Source organism: Micromys minutus, assembly GCF_963924665.1.
Source record: "Micromys minutus genome assembly, chromosome: 10".
NCBI lineage: Eukaryota > Metazoa > Chordata > Mammalia > Rodentia > Muridae > Micromys > Micromys minutus.
This window is the reverse complement of record NC_137979.1, coordinates 61,014,288-61,028,054: the sequence shown is the minus strand read 5'-3', so window position 1 is coordinate 61,028,054 and position 13,767 is coordinate 61,014,288. Positions and strand designations below refer to the sequence as shown.

The 13,767-nt window shown below is 48.2% G+C and overlaps 1 protein-coding gene across 2 annotated transcripts in view; it reads left to right on the top strand.

Moving 5' to 3' along the window:
• Positions 1-4,119, top strand: part of GRB2 (growth factor receptor bound protein 2) — a 104,648-nt gene extending 100,529 nt beyond the window's left edge. For both annotated transcript variants that reach the window (XM_080923269.1, XM_080923268.1), the window contains exons 5-6: positions 1,632-1,800; positions 2,267-4,119. In XM_080923269.1, coding sequence (XP_080779395.1) covers positions 1,632-1,800; positions 2,267-2,452 — 355 coding nt within the window. In that variant the 3' untranslated portion in view covers positions 2,453-4,119. The remainder of the gene's footprint in view (positions 1-1,631; positions 1,801-2,266) is intronic.
• The last annotated feature ends 9,648 nt before the right edge of the window (positions 4,120-13,767 follow it).

The window sequence follows — 13,767 nt, the reverse complement described above, 5'->3', positions numbered from 1 at the left end:
TGAAGCAGGAGGATTATAAGTTCTGGATCATTCTTGGCTACATAGGGAGTTCAAAGTCAGCCTGAGCTACCTGAGACCCTTGCTAATGACATAGCTCAGTGGGTAAAGGTACATGACCTGTGTTTGATTTACAGGAGTCCGTCTGAACCTTCCCAGTGCCCACCACACCACATGCATTCCTAGAGAAATGTAATTTTAAAGTCAAACAAAACATTTAAGATACTAATATGTCATCACTTTAGGAATAAAATAGAAGGTTGGTAACTACCATGCAAACAAGGGGACCTGAGTTAGGCTCCACCGTGCAGAGGCTGTAGGAGAGAGAGGGAGATCCTGGAGCTGTGGCCAGCTAGCCTCATCAGTGAGCTCCAGTTCAGTGAGAGACATACTTTAGACATCCAGTCCTGACATTAGGTTTCCACACACATGCACATTACATGTGCATTCACACCCCATGGACAGGGTACACAAGGAAAACATAAACATCTGCACAGAGGGCTTTGGTCAGCACCAGACTCTAAGGTAGTGTACTAGCTCCAGTCTTGGGAGTCTGCTGGGAAGATGTGGTAGAGGGACGCTGCACTCCAGAAGCAGGTACATCACAGAAGGCTGCTGGGCCTTTGGAGCTGGACAGGACCTTTGGATCCTGAGCCACAGTCCTCTTGAAACCACCTCCATTGCTTCTCAGGGAAACATGAAGTTGCTGTCCGCTTTGGTCTTGCTTTCTTCCATTTCAGTTACCGCAGGCCAGCTGGAAGTTCCAGAAATAACTCCTGGATTTTAGATAACTTTTCTGATGGCATATTGTTGTAATTGTTTCAGTGAAAACAAACTGAATCGGATTATATTTGTCTATAGGGGGAAACAGTGCATCTGGAGTTTGGTATCTGGTTTCAAACTTGCCCTGGGTGTTTGGAAGCACTAGGGCCTTACAATCCCCAGCTGGAAGCTCCGTGCTGCCATCTGCTGGTTCGTCTTAGAACTCCTTTACCTTCTTTAAGCCTTAAGACTGAAGAAGAGGTTTGGCAGTGAACAGGAAGCAGGGTTCTGTCCATATGTCACCAGGGCAGAACCACCCAGCACCAATCAGTCACATTGGACAGTCCTGCTGACCGGTGTAAAAGAGCGTGTTGTTCCATGATGGAGCATTTGTTTCTTGATACTAAGTCTTGTTACTGTGAGAAAGAAAAATGATATGAAAATTCCTCAGTGAAAAACATGCCTTTGACATAGCTGTAATCCCAGCAGTAGAGGGCTGACTAAGGAAGATCACCATGAGCAGCTTAGATTCTAGAGCAGCTTAGACAGTTAGCTCAAAGTCAACCTGAGCTAGTGTTTGGATACCACACTACTTTCTGATGCAGATAAAGCTGTAGCTTCATAGGTGGGGTGTGTTAGATCCACAGATGTGTCTGAGTTAGACTAGTGGGTGGACTTCCACTCTCTGAGTGCTAGTTCTGTAACTAGTGACCAGCAGTCAGGAGGGGTTCAGGGGAGGCTCCTGGGATGGTCCCCATTCTCTCCAGCTGTACACTCAAGGTGCTGTGCAGCTGTTGTGTCCCCAAGCTCTGAAAACCTACGCTAGACTGCAGAGCCCCGTGGCTACCTCATGCCTGTTACTCCGTCCTCAGGTTTGGAAATGATGTGCAGCACTTCAAGGTGCTCCGTGACGGAGCCGGGAAGTATTTCCTGTGGGTGGTGAAGTTTAACTCTTTGAATGAGCTGGTAGATTACCACAGATCCACATCCGTGTCCAGGAACCAGCAGATATTTCTACGGGACATAGAACAGGTGCCACAGGTAAGCAGAAGGCAAGTGTGAAGGCCCAGGCATGGCCACCACAGCAACTTCCTATGTGTTCAGGCCAGCCTCTTGGCGGTGATTGTGTCCCCAGACAGCCTGTGGGGGATGCTGTCTGCATTCATTCCTCCTTACATACAAGCAGGAGTTCTGCTTAGGACTGCCTCACTTACAGCCTGAGTGACTGGAACACAAACCTGTTAAGAACTCTGGCTCACCCAGCCCAAAGTGTTTGCTGCTCCCCATTAGCCAATATTAGCTATTCATAGTGACATAGATGTATATACCCCTGTAGGTTTTAAATATTAATAAAGCATTCCTCTAAGTCCATGTCAGAGTGGAGGGAGTGAGATGGGAGGCTGCTTTGGGAAGGGGGCGGGTTTGAGCATGCCTGCCCCTTGCTAGGAGTCGGCTTACAAGGCAGCGGGCAGCATGAGAAATACCGCTTCCCTGCTCTCTCTTGCAGCAGCCAACGTATGTCCAGGCGCTCTTTGACTTTGACCCCCAGGAGGATGGCGAGCTGGGCTTTCGCAGAGGAGACTTCATTCATGTCATGGATAACTCAGATCCCAATTGGTGGAAAGGGGCCTGCCATGGGCAGACCGGCATGTTTCCCCGCAATTATGTCACCCCAGTGAACCGGAACGTCTAAGAAGCAAAAGAGATTATTTAAAGAAAGTGAAGATTTGAGACCATTCACAAGAATTACACCCACATGCTGCCTGTCACAGCCTGTGAGGGAACACAGAACACCTGGCTGGGTCCCACAGGTGACCCTATCACTTGGGTCGCAACTTTGGGGGGTGGGAAGGGGTGTTTGATTTCATAATGCCAAACCTTAACCTATTGAATGAATTACAATTTTTATTACGAATCTCGCCACTATTCCTATTCCCCTCCTATGTCCTTTTTCTTGTTCTTTCTTTCCTGTCCAGTGCATGATGTTTAAGGCCACATATAGTCCAGCTGATGCCAATAATAAAAGACAAGAAACCAAGTGGGCTGGTATTTTCTCTATGCAAAATGTCTGTGGAGATAGATGGACTAAAGGAGCCGGATTTTTCACATACAGGGGCAGCCAGTGTATCTGGGGCCCTTGGTTGGGGTTCACTGGAGATACCCAAGGGCATCTGCCTCCAGCCTCAGACCTGGAGCATTCCATCAGAGTTGGAACTAGGGGACAGAGGCCTGCTGCCCATCCATGGTTTCCTGAGAGTCGGACTGCAGACCTGTCCCTCCCCCACTGCTTCCCTTCAGGTGTCTTAAGACGTTGTTTTCATAGTGCCTTTGTCTGATTTCAAGGGTGTTCATGAGTGGTGTTTTTCTTTCTTCTTTTTTTTTTTTAATAAGTTAAAAACAGTCCAGAGCTTTTCAGTTGATTAGTCTTCTATCCTGTGTAAATACTTTCCTCTCAGGACAGGGGAAAGAGGACAGAAAGGAGCAGGTAAAAGCAGAGGATGTATTTCCCATCTTGAATGGGCCAGAGGTCTGGAAGGTTCAGCTTTTACGTTGTGAGCTGCAACACTTGCTTCAGCTCAGAGTCTTGCCCTCCAGGTCTCGGTTGCAGTCTGCCCTTTCTATGCCTGGAGCCACTGAGCGTCAGAACACAAGACGGGCAGAGGCGGGTGGCACCCTTCGCTCTCATGGGCCTACGCGCAGATGGGAGTTGAAAATACTGGCCTTTAATTTTTCTTGCTCTTTACAATTAAGTCCTTGTTCTCAACTGTATATTTTCCCACCTGTCTAAGAGCGCAGACAGCAGGATTGTGGGGTCGGTGGTATCTCCTCACTGGTTGTTAGCAGCTGCTCTGCTGTCCCGTCCCATGAAGCCTTTCGGAGGCAGGAAAGGCCAATGCAAAGCTTTTTAAACCTTGTCTCCTGTGAGCTCTCGGTTTCTGTAGTCGTGTGCCTGTACACCGTCTCTCCACGCGGCCTCCTCCCCAAGCAGAAACAAGGCTACTCCCAGACTCTTGCGGGTGGGGGTCTCCCCGGACTCTGTTTTGTGAGATGGACTCAGCTCGGAGCACCCCTAAGGCCCCGAAGACGGCCTTCTGGGTGGAGTGTGTTCCCACCCCTCCTGGTTCTGCTGCTGCTTTCCCTGCTGATGATAAAAGTAATCTCTGGAGTTACACCTGGGCCATTTGATTGTTTTATTTTGAAATTGGTGTATATCATGAAGCCTTGCTGAACTAAGTTTTGTGTGTATATATTTAAAGACCAGTGTTTAAATAAAAACAAAAAACAAACAAAAAAAAAAAAACAAACTATGTACTTACTCCTCTAACTTCTGCGGATAGCAATTTGGTAGGTAGTGATTAACTGTGAATAAACATACAGTGACTTCTTAACTGTGTATCTTCATTTCTCCCTGATGACGTTTTGCTTTTAATTTATAGACAGGGTCTCACATGTTGCTCTGGCTGCTCTGAAACTCACAGGTCCGCCTGCCTCTGTCTCCCAAATGCTGGGATGAAAGGCTTGGAGTGTGTTAACACCGGTTGGCATATCCAGACCCTAGGATGAGTGATGTTGTTCCCTATCTGGAAAATAGACAAGAACTTTGGAGAACCCAGAGTTGGGATTACGGGGCTCCTCCTCCATGCTGAGGAGGAGGAAAGGCTAATCTCTGAGGAAGTAGCTGAGGCAGCTGCATGACACAGTCCTGACAGCACTTTTTAGGGTGAGGCAAAGCTGCTAACTACACAGTACTGGCTGTGACGCAGTAAAGGGTAAAGCTTGAATGAAAGAATTACACTGAGCAAACCACCTCAGCTGTTGCAGCTAGGAAGCTTCCAGGTGCCACCTCCTTCCCCTCCCAGGGATGTGTATGCAAGAGGGAGCTGTGGTCGTCTCAGCCAAGCTGCAGAAGTTCCAAATTGACTTTGAACTCCATTTGTGTCCTTGGTCAGTTTAACCTTTTCCCGATTTGGGGGGATTCATTTTGTTCCCCAGTGCTGAGAACCCAGGGCTTTCCACTTGCTACCTGAGCCCCTTTTGTCCTTCAGCTAGTCATTGTGTATCACAGATTTCCTGATGTGTGTATCCCTGCTCGTCCATGGGTCAGATTTCTAGTGAGGTGCCCAGGGCCAGCTCAAATATCGTGATGAAGGCTAGACTATGTAAGACCTCGAGAGTACCAGTAGCCAACCTGGTCCATCATAGTGGCCCTGCTGGTCCCTCCTAGTCCTAAGACTTCAGCAGCAGGAGCCAGGTGTAGAGTGAGGTTGTAGATGCAGAGATGGACAGATAAATGCCTCTAGGTCATCTTACAGCACCAGCCAACTGTGTGAGCACACTGTCACTGTCTTCAAATACCAGAAAAGGGCGTCAGGTCCCATTACAGATGGTTGTGAGCCACCACGTGGTTGCTGGGAATTGAACTCTGGACCTCTGGAAGAGTAATCAGTGCTCTTAACTCCTTAGCCATCTTTTCAGCCCCCTAGACCCAAATATTTTATTTGGGAAAGTTCCTAGATGGGTAGGGGAAAGTGTAAGTGGGTTCCTGTGAATGTGTCTTCAAAATCCTGAGAATTTCCCAGGTCTGAGCCTGTTTGTCCTCAAAAAAGGGTATTGGAGGGCTTCCGTATACCTTCTTTAAGGAGCAATTGGGGGCTTTGCTTTTATTTTTTATATTTTTTGTCTTTATTATTTCATGTATATTTAACTTTCTGGTTTTGTTTTCAATTTTTTGGATATTTTTTAAAGAATTGTTTATTTTATGTGGATGAGTGTTAGAATATATGTGTGTGAGTATGGTGCCTGCCCGAGAAGATCAGACCTAAAACATGTTACAGAAGCTTGTAGGCTGCCACATGGGTCCTGGGAACTGAAAGGGTCCTCTGGAAGAGGGCCAGCACTCTTAACCACTGAGCCATCTCTCTACATCCTGACCTGTGTTTTGAGTGAAGGTGTCACATAGTACAGGCTGGCTATGTACTTGCTATGTAGCTGAGCCTTGCCTTGGATCCCTGTTCCTGTTACCTTCCTTCCCCAGGTGCTGGGATTATATCCATGGACTACTATGAGCACCTCATATAAGAGCCCCAACCTCACCCCAAATAGTTTTTTTTTTCTTTCTATAGGGAAGTAGGTATATATGATGTTGGCTCATGTGTCCCGGGCCAGGCTTCAGACTAACTAAGCAACCAAGGCTGGCCTTGAACTCCTGAACCTTCTGCCTCCACTTCCTAAGAGCCAGGACTACAGGCCTATACTGTGAGGCCCAGTGTGGAATCCTGGGGTCCCTTCATCCTCTCTGATGGTTACCATTACAAGCCTAAGAAAAACAGGGAATGGCTGTTCAACCCAGCACTCCAAAGGCTGAGGCAGGAGGATCAGGTTACGTTCCAGGTCACTCTGGGCTACAAAACTGAGATACTCCCTTGTCTCCTGCAAATATTTAAGGGAGGAAGTTGGTGGTGGTTGAGATGGTATTCTCGTGTGCCAGGGACTCTGATTACTGGTGTTGGCCAGCCCATTTACAATTGGGCCCAGTTGAGTTGGCTGGGCAGGTGAAGGTACTTGTTACCAGACCTTCAGAACTACCTGATGGGAGGTGGGAACTGTCACATGTTGACCTCCGACTCTTATATACTACGACGCTCATGTGCCCCATACAAAAAACACACTCTTAAAGTAAAATACAAGATTTCCAGACAGGATGACTCACACCTTGAAGCACAGTAGTCCAGAGACAAAGGCCAGTGGAATCCCTGAGTTCAAGTCCAGCCTGCTCCCTTTGTCCATCTCCAGGCCAGCCAGAGTTACACAGTGAGACCTTGTCTACAAGTAAAGGTTAGAGGAGCTAGGGGAGATGGTACTTGCTGATAATCCCAGTACTGAGCAGGATGGAGATTTCTAGGCCAGCCTGGGCTACATGAAGTTTCAAAAGCACAATTTAGCAAGCCAGTTTATAAAACATACTGTACCCTGTTCAAATAGAGACCACTGAGACTGGACGCCTGCCCTGCTGTAAGCATGGTTTGGGGTTCCTGAAAGTCTTTTCAGTATGCTTGGCATGGGGTTTCGAAAGCACAGTACTCTCAGTCTGAGTCAGCATCTCAACCTGTCTGCCTCCACTTCCCTTCCCTGTGCTGCCCAAGGCGAAAGGACCTGACATGCATCAGCTTCTCCCATCTCCTCAGGGCATCTTCAGGACTCCTGGTGATGGTGTCCTCCGTGGGGAAAGGCCTCTTCTGCTCTGGATCTAGGGGACATGCCCCTATGAGGAACAGGCTGAGGAGAGCCACGTTCATCCCCCACAGATGAGCAGCCTCCTCCACTTCTGTCCTTCAGACGTCACTGAGTCATCCTAAGACTGGAAATTACCACATTTGGGTCTTTGACGGCACCGCCAGAGAGGTCTTCTTTACTCAGGTTCTTAAACCGTGTGAGCCTGAGCTGCGTGAATTCAGACAGGAAGTGGGGGATGCAAATGGGGTTAGGATGGGTGGTTAGGGAAGAAGACACCATCAGATCAATCTGTTGGTATAGTTACTTGGACAGTTACTAGTAGGTGGAGCTGGAGATTTAACTTGGTGGAACACATGCTTAGTGTAGGCAAAGCCCCGAGTCCCATGCCCAGCACCAAACAGACAACAGACCCACAGAGCTGGTGGGGGTGTGCAGGTGAAAAGGCTGAGTGCCTTGGACTGGCTCAGAAGTGTCCTGAGCTGCCCTGTGCAGGGCAGACTGTCTGGCTGGGGCAGTGGAGCTGTGATCTCAGCTGCCCTGTGTCTATCCTGTGCACACCAGAGGCTTCCTCTGTCCTGAGAAAGTGACGTCAGAAGTGACATCAAGATGAAAGCTGAGTTCTAGAACACCGGCTTACAACAGTTCACAGAATAAAGTTAGGGAAGCCCACACGATGCCAAAGGTGGCATTCGCTTAGGATGTAGGGAGGGAGGGAGGACTGCCTGTCTCCTGGCTTGGTTGTCTCTCTTGGATAGTCAGGCTGGACTGCACACTTGGCCTTGTGGGTTCTGAGTGGCAATGTCCTGGGGTGCTGGTTGTCCCCCAATGTTTTGGGGGAAGTGCTAACCATGTGACACTCTACTCCTGCTTGTGACTGAACTCAGGAGAGCTAGCCCAAGACAGATTACCTCTGGGGCATTCCATTATTCTTCTCAGTGCCTTTGTGTGATAGTAGCTACCTTGTCTTAACTGTCCAGGGGCCACATGAGGAAGAGGTGGGAGAAGCCTGAGAGGTTCCTTCACAAACAGTAGATGCTAAGCCAGGTATCAGGGCTAGAGATGGCTCAGTGGTGAAGAACATCAGCTGCTCTTGCAAAGACCCACGTTCGAATCCAAGTACATGGTGGCTCACAACCACCGTAAGTCCAGTTCCAGGGAATCCAACACCCTCTCTGATCTCTGCAGGCGCTAGGCACACAAGTAGTGCACCGATGTACATACAGGCATCAGGAGTTCAAGACCAGTTTCATTTTCATGGCAAGGAAAAGGAGATTGGGGGGCTGGGAGCTGAGATAACTTGGTGGTAGCACAATTAACTAGCATGTTTAATGTTTAAGGCCATAGGTTTAAAAACAAAATAATCAAAACCAAAACTCTGTAAGTGTGGTGGTGGTTTATGCCTATAATCTAGGAAGCTGAGGCAGGAGGATTGCTAATTTGAGGCCAGGCCAAATTACATAGTAAGATGGAGATCAGCCTAGGTTGCAGTGTGAAGCCTTGTCTCAAGAAGGTGAGGGCTGGTTTGTCAGCATCTTGGTCTGGTATACAGACATGTAGCTTACATGCCATAAAAGGAGGCCATCTTGGCATTCAGTCAGTACCTGGACCAATTCTCCCTCCATCTCTCACTGCCAAGTCCTTCTGAGGCCTAGGCTTCAGCAGCCTCACCTGTCTCTCAGATCCTGTCTCACTGACCCTTAAGCTCCTCCCACCTGCTCATCTACAGATGCCTAACCTGTTAGGAGACCTTACTCTGCAAAGATCATCTGAGAACCCTACCACATCAGACTCCAGAGAATTGTCCCCTGCAGCCTCCAGACCCCAGGACATGTGCCATACCCCTCACAGCTGTGTGTGTCTCTATCAACTTCAGGGCCCTGCCTGACCTGTGTCCTCTGCGCTCTTGCTCCCAGAGCCCTTTGCCCTGCATCAGCAGTCTTTCTTTATCTGCAGCTAGGAGCCATTGCAAAGGAGCCACGCCCCAGCCTCAGCCATGCCCGAGGCAGGTTGCTTCCTGGTTTAGTGCTGGGCCTGTAGCCTTGGGTGGCTGACAAAGTCACACAGCATAAGTCCTGTGATGTGACTGGCTAAAGATGGGCTCATTTCTGCTGGTGCCTACATTTGGTAACTCACCCTAAATCTAAACCTATCACCCAAACTTTATTTTCTTATATTGATTTGTTGATCCTGGGGATCAAGGATGGCTTCGAATGCGGTAAGCAGCGTATGCTCTAACTATCTCTGAGCTACAGCCCAGCCCATATTGGTTTTGGTTTTTGAAACTGGGTCTCACTATGTAGTCCTGGTTATGTTGACCAGGCTAGCCTTGAACTCAGAGATCCTCCTGCCTCTGCCCCCTGAATGCTGGGATTAAAGGCACATAGCACCACACTGGCACTATTTGTTTTTACTGCTTAGATCTTTGCTCTAGCTGGGAGTGGCAATTCTAGCACTCAGAAGACAGAGCAGGAGAGTCTAGGCTAGCCTGTTGTACTTGGCGAAGATCCAGGCTAGCCAGAGCTCAGACTGTCTCAAAAACAAAACCGAAAACCAGGCCAAGTGAGACACACAGTTTTAATCCCAGTACTCAGGAGGCAGAAGTGGGTGGAGCTCTGTAGTCCCGAGGCCAGCCTACAGAAAAGAACTCCAGGCTAGCCAGGGCTACACAGTGAGACCCTGTCTAAAAAAATACAGAAAACCAGCCTGACCCAGGCATGGTGGCTCATGGCTCTAATTCCAGCTCTTCAGAAGCTAAGGAGAAGTGTGAGACACTGTTTCAGGAAATAAAATTGAATAGCCAGACTGGTCCGCACACCTATCTAAGCTTAGCACCTGGGAGGCTGCAGAGAGAACCCCCCGTCGGCTGCACGGCCAGGTGTAGCCTTTAAATACGTACAAAGCAAAGGTAACCCACAGGGAGGTGTGTGCTTGGGACACAGGGTGCTGGGGACTCCGGGGAGCTTGAATTCTTGAGGCTTCCCTGCAAGTTTGGGTGGCAGTACAGGCGTCCTCTCTCTTCTCAGAGTTTCCCTGGCTCAGTGTGTTCACGTTGTCAATATAAATGTTCGTCTTGTTCCAGGAAAAAAAATCAAACAAGCCCTCTACATGCTTTTGTTTGGATCCTGTGAAATTTATAAACTGTGTTCAGGAGTGTGGGGAACTTCCCAAAGCTGGGTCATGGCCTTTGGGGCTCAGTCACTCTGCCAGAGAGCTTGTATGTTTCTGATGCTCCCAGATGTCTAATCTGCTTTGTCAGGTTGTTTTTTTTTTTTTTTTCTTTCTATCGTCTGGGACAGGGATTCATGTAGCCCAGGCTAGCCTTGAACTCCTGACTTTCCTACCTTCACCTCCCAGGGCTTCGAGCAGTCTGCTGCTCTCCGATAGAAGTACATTCTGAATGAGGTGTCCAGTGAGTTCTGGAAGCTTCTCCACTGCCTTAGCCCTCCCTGTAACGACAATGCTGACAGAATTCTATTAAGCTATGCTCACAGCCCTGTAAGGAAATTGTTTAAAGCTCATAAAAAATCTGACAGGCCAGGCAATGGTGACACATACCTTTAATCCTAGCATGTCGAAGGCAGAGACAGCCAGATGTCTGAGTCAGAGGCCAGCCTGGTCTACAGAGAGAGTTCCAAGACAGCCAGGGCTACACAGAGAAACCTTGTCTATCACAAACTTCCCCCGTCCCAAGTCTGACAAAAAAAAAAAATTTTTTTTCCTAGAAGGGATATACATCCTCTTTTAAGAGAATTCATTTTGTGGGTGGAGATTACATCACAAGCTTATGCCGCAGTCTACCCATAAAAGAGGTCAGATGACAGCTCTCAGGGGTCAGTTTTCTCTTCCGACCTTGCTGGTCCCAGGGATTGAACTCAGGTAAAACAAAGAAAACATCTGAGCATGTGGTCAGATGTGGTGAGGCACACCTTTAGTCCCAGCACTCAGAAGGCAGAGGCAGGCGGATTGCTGTGAGTTCAAAGCCTTGCTCGTCTACAGAGTGAGTTCCAGGTCAGGCATGGCTATACAGAGAAACCCTGTCTCAAGAAAAAACAAAACAAAACAAAACAAAACAAAAAAAAAACAAAAAAAAAAAACAAAATCTGGGCATGGTGATATACACCTATAGTCCCAGTCCTTGGGAAATGGAGGAGGAGTTCAAGGGCATCTTTTCTATGTAGTGAGATGAAGGCCAGTCTAGGTTATATTATATGAGTTCCTGCTCTCTATGTATATGTGTGTGTGTGTGTGTGTGTGTGTGTGTGTATAACATAAAACACTTGCTATTTCAATCATTTATCCACTTCTGTTTTATTTGTTTTTGACATAGTACCTCACTGCGTGACCATGCCGTCCTTGAACTCGGTATTCTGCCTCAGCCTCTTGAGGAGACATACTGGACAAACATCTTTACCCACTGAGCCATCTTGCTGTCTTCCAAAGACATGCATTCAATCCCTGGAACCCACATAGTAGAAAGAGAGAAAGGATTTGGCAGATTGCTCTTTGCCCTCTGTACTAAAAGTGAGTCAGTTAATCAAATCAATAATTTTAAGCTGAGTGTGGTGATGTGTGGCCCTTGAGTGGCAGAGGCAGGGGGATTACCAGATGTTCAGAGCCAGATAGGGCCATGTCTCAAGCAATAAATAGACAAAGTTGTTTTTTTTTTTTTTTTTTTTTTCAAATCCAAGTAGACTGAGCCTGACCCCTCCCCAGGAGATCTAAGTGAAGGAAGCTGGACTCTCAATAAACCAACTCTTCCAGGGCTTCCTTGCCAGATGCTGCAAGAAAGTTCAGCAATGTTGTGGGAAATGCTAACCAGCAGTGCTCTCCAGATGTGTGTACACAGCTGGGAAGCCAAGAAAAGGTCAGCTGACCCAGCCAAAGGGAAATGGGGAAGGGGCTGACATGAGAGACTGATGGAGGAGGCCAGGGCGAGTCTGATGGAAGGGTCCAGGGAGAGACTGATGGAGGAGGCCAGGGAGAGATTGATGGAGGGAGCCAGGGAAGGACTGATGGAGAGGCCCGTTTTCTGGAGGAGAAAAATCCCCTGTTTTAGGAAGAAAGGATTCCTTCATCTACCAAGGTTTCAGGAGCTTCCAGGCCTTGCCCTCTCCACCTCTGTGTGTGTGATGTTCTTTGGCTGTATACTCCACAGACCCTGCACGAGGGCCAGAGAGTCAGGTCTCAGGTGTAGACAGCAAGTACCCTCACCAGTTGAGCCACCTCACCCTTTTCTCAGAGTCTCTTTACCTCATGCTGGACTTGGATTTGTTTGCTCTGTAGCCAGAAAAGACCCTGACCTTCTGATCCTCCTGTGTCTAACACCTCCCAAGTACTAGGATTTAAGGTCTGTGCCATCATCCCTGGTTTATGAGATCTTGGCCTCAAACCCAGGCAAGCCCTCTGCCCACCAAGCTATATAGCCAGACTGTCTTTTCCAAAGCTGTTTTCTCTGTCCCTCTCTGTCCCAAGATTCTCCCAACACTCCCTGCCCTCCATCCCCTTAGAGTTTCCTGGAAATATGGCAGTAGCTACAAGCCGTGATCTTAGGTTGGGAACACCTCAAAGCAGGTCTTGATATGTGGGGAGAAGTAGGAAAGAAGACATGGTCTGCAGCTGCACTGGGCAGGACAACACCCCCATATACCCCTCCCTGGTCCCAGCACTGCCTGAGACAGGGCTCTACTGCCCTTCCTCTGTGCCAGCAGCGTGGAGACTGTTCCTACAGGGACCAGAAAACAGTTTAGGGACCCAGAAATGGTGATGGGAAGGTGCTGTTACCCAAAGGCAGATGCCAGAACCCTGGGAACCGTGACACCCTTCCCCTTTCCCACTGGCTGCCATCATCTGCTCTTGAGGGTTACTGGACAGTGACTCCCCTTTTCTTTTCCTTTATCTAGTGTCTGGGTTTGCAGATATGTGCTGAGTGAACCTGAGAAAAGGAACCATAAGAATCACCAGTGTCGGCTCTGGTGCCCATGAGAACTTCCTCTAGAATATTTCGAAAGTGTTGGTTTTTTTTTTTTTTTTTTTTTTTTTTTTTCATGAGTTTCTCAGTAAAAACACCAAACGTCTGAAACAAACAAACAAAATAAATAAATAAAAAAAATACACACAACCGTGCAAACGCCTGTGCATGAAGGTTTATTCACAGTGACATTTTTTTTTATGTTTGTATATGTGCCATGCTACACATTGTGGAGTCAAAGGGCAACCTGCAGAAGCTGTTCTCTCCTTCACCTTGTGCGGCTCAGAAATTGAACTCAGGTCATCGGCTTGATCACAGGCGCCTTTGCCCACTGAGCCATCTGTTCAACCCAGAAACGTTCCTGGTAAACACTGAAACCTGCAAACAGCCAAGACGGGCTAGACCATCCGGGTGGGGAGTCACACATAACTTTGTGTGTTTGCTTGTACTGCGCTTGTGCGCATGTGCGTGATCAGCTCCTAGGTCACGCCCCAGCCACGCAGGTAGACGCCAGTCATTCCCGGGAGAAGCTAAGGAAGGGTTTTAGAAGCACCTTGCTGAGTGGAAGAGAACTCCAATAGGGAGTTGCTATATCCCAGGGTCTGAAACAGGGGTCAAAACAGAGATCAGCAGGTGACTCTGATCTCGTGGTGACTTCGAGAAGAAAAGCTGAGCACAAGGAACATAAGATACAAGGCTATCATCGCACTCTGACTTAGATGAAAACACAGACGGGACGGCCCGGCAGCCTGAGCCTGAAGTCCCTGCCCTCAGAAAGCAGTAGCTGAAGAATTACCATGGAACAG